This window comes from Rhincodon typus, chromosome 43 (assembly GCF_021869965.1).
Source record: "Rhincodon typus isolate 14 chromosome 43, sRhiTyp1.1, whole genome shotgun sequence".
Taxonomy (NCBI): domain Eukaryota; kingdom Metazoa; phylum Chordata; class Chondrichthyes; order Orectolobiformes; family Rhincodontidae; genus Rhincodon; species Rhincodon typus.
This window is the reverse complement of record NC_063374.1, coordinates 4,082,352-4,088,545: the sequence shown is the minus strand read 5'-3', so window position 1 is coordinate 4,088,545 and position 6,194 is coordinate 4,082,352. Positions and strand designations below refer to the sequence as shown.

Below are 6,194 nucleotides of genomic sequence, written 5' to 3'. Positions count from 1 at the left end.
AACCCTTTCCTCTCCCTGTATCCTTCCCTCTCTCTGTCTCTCTCTCCTCTGTATCGTTCCCTCTAGCGCCCCCTCTCTCCCGTGTCTCTCCCTCTAACCCTCTCTCCCCTGTAACCCTCCCACTAACCCTCTATTGCCTCCAACACTGTCTCGCTGTCTCCCTTCTGTGTCTCTCCCACTGACCATCTCTCCCCGTGTCTCTCCCTCTAACATCTCCCTCCCTCTATCTAAACTCCCTCTCTCTCTGCTGTATGTCTCTCTCTAGCCCTCTCTCACTTTCTCCCCTTTATCTCTCCCTGTAATCCCACCTCTGTCCGCTGTATCTCTCTAACCCCGCCTCTGTCCCTTGTATCTCTCCCTGTAACCCCAGCTTTCTGTCCCCTGTATCTCTCTATCCCTCTCCCCTGTATCTCTCTAACCCCGCCCCTGTCCCCTGTATCTCTTCCTCTCACTCTCTCCCCTGTATCTCTCCTTGTAGCCCCACCTCTCTGTCCCCTGTATCTCTATAACCCCCTCCCCTCTGTCCCCTGTATCTCTCCCTCTCTCTGGTTGACAAGGCTGTGATGGAGCTGTCTGCTTTGCTGTTGCAGGTCAGGGTCAGTCTGTTCTGTGGCCCTCGCAGGGAGGAGATCGAGATCTTTACAGCTGGGTCCTGTCGCTGTGACATGTGCCGCCTGTCCCGATACTGAAACCCCATTGTGAGCACGGCTCCCCCAGCCCTGAGCTCAGGACCCTCGATGGAACATCGTTCATGGCCTCTGGGCACCTGTTATTACAACCAATAAAATGATCAAGTATCATTACTGTTACCGTGTAGGAAATTGGTCAGCTGGAGTTGGTGCACAGCAAGATCCCACACACAGCAAGCAAAAACAAGTCCGATCATCTGCTTTTAGTGATTTCTTTCTCCCTTTATTCCTTTACGGGATGAGGGCGTCGCTGGCTAGACAGCATTTATTGCCCATTCCTAATTGCCCAGAGGGCAGTTAAGGGTCAACCACATTGCTGTGGGTGTACCACGGGGTCTTTGGAAATGGTGTCCCCTTAAAGCAGGCTATGGGGACGTGGCCAGATGCTATGCCAAGTCTAGTTGTTGTTGGAAGGGCTCGAACAAAATTTCTTTGTGAATCAGTGGTGGGTGGGGGGGGGGGGGGACACTATCCCAATGACCACGGTCAATATCACTTACTGAACGAACAAGGAAGGCACCTGGTACACAAATCAAAAACACTCAGCACATAGGTACAGCAACTGGTTCGGAAATCCAACAGCGTGGGATAGGAAAAGAGAGAGCCTTGGTGAGACCACATCTGAAGTGCTGTGAGCAAGGTTCATTCAACAGATTCCTGGGTCAAGCAGCTCCGTTCCACACAAAGAATTGCCCAAAGAGAGCCCCACATCCATGATTAATCACACCAGATCTTGAGATGACTGGACAGGGCAGATTTTGTAAGAAATAGGACAGGAGTAAGTCGTTCGGCCCCTCAGGCCTGCTCCGCCATTCATTAGGATCGCAGCTGATCTGACACCTTGTCGCCGTAACCCTTGATTCCCTAGCTGATCAAGAATCTCTCTATCTCAGCCTTAAACATACACAAGGACTCTTACCTCCACAGCTCTCTGTGGCAAGGAGGTCCAAAGACACTTAACCCTCAGAGAAGAAATTCCTCCTCATCTCTGTCTTAAATTGGTGCTCCTTTATTCTGAGACTGTGCCCTCTGGTCCTAGACTTTCCCATGAGGGGAAATATGCTCTCAGCATTTCCCTGTCAATCCCCTTAAGAATCCAATCTGTTTAATTTTTGCTCATAAGGTAATCCCTCCGCATTGGGGATCATCCTCGTGAACCTTTTCTGACCTGCCTCCAATGAAATAATACCTTTCCTTAAATAAGATGAGGTGCTGAGAGGTTGTAGAGCAACATGAACAAGGGGGCACTGTTGAAAACTGAAGCTCCCACACTTTACAAATCGATCACAATAAGCTCAGCACGAGATAGCACTGATCCTACATCAAGCCACACTCCAGGCTAGTAACACAGGGGTTCAGAGTGACTAGACCCACATTAGACTTCGAAACTAGAGCAGAACAGGGGGTATAGGAAGATCAAAACTTCAAATGCCTCTCTACTGAGTTTTTTTTTGAGGGTGCAGTCACAACACAGTGTAAAACCAAGAGATACATTCAGCAATAATTAACTTGGTGCCTTGACAACTCCAAAAATCAGGGTATCATCCAAGATTCAATTGGTGTCACTCTCATGGTGTAGAGATCACTCCCATACACAGCACTGTGCTGATGGAGTGCCCTGCCAGAGAGTCAGCGCTGAGTGCACAGAGACTTTCCAGATGAGGACTTTGTCAGACACCCATCTGCCCTGTTGGGTGGATATAAAGATCTCAGCATCCCAGCTGGAAAAACAGGAAGACTCTGCCACCCACCCCGCAGTGTCCAGACTGACACTGAGCTGTTAACCAGTACCTGTGGAACAAACTTGCTCAGTAAGTCATTACAGTGAGCGGACCCTGGTGTGCAGTGGCTGACCATTGATGTATGTAGATCTCATACCCTTTGTATGTTAGGATGTGCATCTGTGTGTGCTCATGTCAGTCAGTGCAAGTGTGCACCAACAGCGTGTCCTCAAGTCACAGAGCTATGCAGCACATAAAACAGACCCTTCAGTTCAACTTGTCTACACCGACCAGATTTCCTAAATTAATCAAGTCCCATTTGCCAGCATTTGGCCCATGTGCCTCTAAACCCTTCCTATTCACGTACCCATTCGGGTGCCTTTTAAATGTTGTAATTGTACCAGCCTCCACCACTTCCTCTGGCAGCTCATTCCATACACGCACCACCCTCTGTGTGAAAAAGTTGCCCCTCAGGTCCCTTTTAAATCTTTCCCCTCTCACCATAAACCTATGCCCTCTGGTCTTGGACTCCCCCACCCCAGGGAAAAGACCTTGGCTATTCACCCGATCCATGCCCCTCATGATTTTATAAACCCCTGTAAGGTCACCCCTCAGCCTCTGACATTCCAGGGAAAGTAGCCCCAGCCTATTCCCTATAGCTCAAACCCTCCAACCCTGGCAACATCCTGGTAAACCTTTTCTGTCAGCGTGTATGTCGGTGTACAACATTGCAAAAAGAGAGAGACAGGCCTCAGAGGGCAGTGGAGGAGGTTCGCCATTTCGTGGTTTTTATTGCACTTTGAGGAGGGGGGAGACACACAGAACAGAGCGAGTTCAGTACAGCTCCCACCCTGAGCTCCTCTCTACAAGTGGGCAGACCCCAGGCCACATCAGACTCGGGGTGGGGTTGGGGTTGGGGTTGGGGAGAGGGAGAGGGCACAGTAGCTCATCAGTAGTGTACAGTAACTTGTAAGTGAATCTACTCATATCTACACAACGCACCGGGATCAGGGAGGGGGAAATGCAGCAGCATGGGGGGGGGGAGGTGGGGGGGGGGGGGGGCTCGGTCTCTAATTCACCTGTTCGTCTCCCCCAATATATCTGGAATAAAATAACAGTCATTAGTGTCCTGACAGAGGTTGGGGGGGGGTGGGCTGCACACGATCTTTGAGTCCCTGGGGGATCTGCTGGGATCAGGAAGGCTCGGAGAGAGAGGGAGCGAGGTCTGAGGTCATCTCATTTATCTACAAGCCCCTTCCTCCTTCCTCCCACTGCTGACCCTCAGTGGTGGTGGGGAGGGGGAGAAACTGGGCAAGGGGAGAACCAGCGTCGATATCTGTGGGGTTTTCCTTTCCAATTGGAATCCACACACACACTCCGTCTCTCCCTCCCTCACCAACAAGCCCCACACCCACCCACTCACAAACAGAGTCCCCTCTGGAGGGGACCACATCCTGGGGTTGGGGGTGGGGGGGGGGGGGGGGGCGGTGTTGGAAGGGTCAAGTTTGTGGGGCGGGGGTGGTTCCTGCCCACCATTTCATGTTTGAACACTAACACCTCCTTCCCCTTCCCCACCCTCCTAGCTGCCCCCAGACCTCTCTCCTACATTAACCCCATTCTCCCAGACTCTGTAGGTCATAATCTCAGACACTCCTCCCACTCTGACACTGGGTTTGGGAAGGTATTCTGTTGACCCCTCTCCACTGACACCTTGTGCTGGGCAAGACCAGGAGTTCACCCAGACAGCTGGGCATGTGTTTGGGGGAGGGGGTGGCACATCCTATTTCCCCCCCTCCCCCTTCATGCTCTTGGGTGCACCCCTCCTGCCCCCAAGCCGCCCACATCAGGCACATTCTGCCCTGGGACAGTGCGTAGCTGTAAGGAGGTTAGGGGGCTGGAGTGGGGGGGCGGAAGAGGTGACACAGCCCCTTTGCTTGAACAGTGACAGATCGCTGATAATCACCATCTGTCCTACAACAGAAGGGGGGGGGGTGGGGGGGGGAAGGTGTCAGGGAGACAGCCGGCCTGGGGGTGGGTGGAGGATGTAGGATAATGCTTACACAGCATCAGGAATATCACCCCACCCCCACTCCCAACCCAAAACCCTCGGTTGGGGGGGGGGGGGGGGTGGGGAGTTTAAGCAGGATTCCCAGAAGTTTGATACTGCACCCCCACCCCACACAGACGGACAGACACGCGCACACACAGTCTCCGGACCTCTCCCCATGCTGAACGATCCTCCCCCCTCCCACTGTTAACCCTCTGTGCAAACCCCTTCCCCTAACTGCCCCAGTTAGGCTAGGAAGGTGCCAATCCCCAGTCTCAGTGGGGGTATTGGTGAGGGGCAGAGGGAAGGGATGGTCAGACCTCCCCTCCCCCTCCCTTCCCTACACTACGTACAAGGCAGCCCTAATAGCACGGGCTCCAGGGCGAGCGAGAGAGAGAGAGAGAGAGAGAGAGAGAGAGAGAGAGAGAGAGTGTGTGTGGGAGAGAACGAGTCTGAGAGACAGGGCTGCTGGAAGAGTTTGTCTACACTGAAGAGGGAGGCTGCAAGAAACATCCCCGGAACTCCAATCGACCCACAAAGCACCATATTTAATAGATTAAAAAACAAGAAAGGGGTTTATTCTCTGCTCCATCCGAGTGGGGGTGGGGGTGGGGGTGGGGAGTGGAAGATGGGGAGATAGAGACGCGAAGACCCAAACACAGGGTAAGATTCTCTGGGGGTGGGGAACACCGAACTAGAATAACTGCTTCACGTTACTGACTCTGCTCTGCTTAAAGGAGGCTGTAAAATACACTTTTGTTTCGTCTCCCTGACAGCCCGGGAGAGAGGGAGTAAGTCTAGAAACCTACAGGAGTTTGTACTGACACGGGGGCTCGGAAGGCCCCACTGACACAGACTTGGCTCCGTGTTCACCGATACCATCGAGGTGGTGGGCGGGTGGGGGAGAGGGGGAATGGGGCAATGCCTACGATTCCTAGTTGGCACTTTTGGGGTGAGGGGGGTGGGGATTAGGGAAGTTGGGGGGTGTGTTAGTCGGGGCAGCTGAGGCTGGGTTTGTTGGGCACGTTGTCGAGGTCTTCAATACTCTTCATCTTCCTCAGCTGCAGGTCGTCCAGCTTCCGCCACAACTCCTCACGTTCCCGCTCCTTCTTGATCTCCCTGTGGGAGGGGGCAGGGGAAGAGAGAGAGAGAGAGAGAGAGAGAAGGAAATGTTACACCTCCCCATGACGTAGACAGAAAGCACAACCCTTCTCCACCCCTCCTCTCCCCACCCCTTCCCTGAACAGCCCGTGGTGAGGGGAGTATCAGTATCAGTACGTACCGCTGTCGGTCCACTTTGTAGGAGGCAGTCAGTTCATCAAACAGTGTACTGTTCATCTCCATGAAGGTCTTCAGCACATTGTAGATCAGGGAGACTATCGTCCTGGGGAAAAGGGGGGGGGGGTGGTAGTGAGAGACAGACAGGCACAGAGAGATGTGGGGTGGAAGAGTGGGAGGAGACACAGAAAGAGAGAGACAGACAGACATACACACAGACACAGACGCGCAGAGAGAGAGACACAGACATGCACGTGCACAGAGAAAGAGAGAGAGAGACACAGACATGCAGAAAGAGAGAGAGAGACAGACACAGACTCGCTCAGAGAAAGAGAGAGAGACACAGACATGCACAGAGAGAGAGAGACAGATGTGCACAGTGAGGCAGAGACACAGATGCGCACAGAGAAAGAGAGACAGAGAGAGAGAGACACAGACACGCACAGAGAGAGAGAGAGA

At 53.0% G+C, this 6,194-nt stretch overlaps 2 protein-coding genes across 2 annotated transcripts in view; one reads left to right on the top strand and one right to left on the bottom strand.

Moving 5' to 3' along the window:
* gpha2 (glycoprotein hormone subunit alpha 2) overlaps positions 1–800 on the top strand; it is an 83,696-nt gene extending 82,896 nt beyond the window's left edge. The window contains exon 4 of the mRNA XM_048619673.1: positions 591–800. Within this exon, the coding sequence (XP_048475630.1) occupies positions 591–689 (99 nt within the window). The 3' untranslated portion in view covers positions 690–800. The remainder of the gene's footprint in view (positions 1–590) is intronic.
* A 2,377-nt stretch (positions 801–3,177) lies between these two features.
* LOC125487695 (serine/threonine-protein phosphatase 2A 56 kDa regulatory subunit epsilon isoform-like) overlaps positions 3,178–6,194 on the bottom strand; it is a 3,858-nt gene continuing 841 nt past the window's right edge. The window contains exons 2-3 of the mRNA XM_048619806.1: positions 5,740–5,841; positions 3,178–5,576 (exon numbers count right to left, since the gene is read on the bottom strand). Of these exons, the coding sequence (XP_048475763.1) occupies positions 5,447–5,576; positions 5,740–5,841 (232 nt within the window). The 3' untranslated portion in view covers positions 3,178–5,446. The remainder of the gene's footprint in view (positions 5,577–5,739; positions 5,842–6,194) is intronic.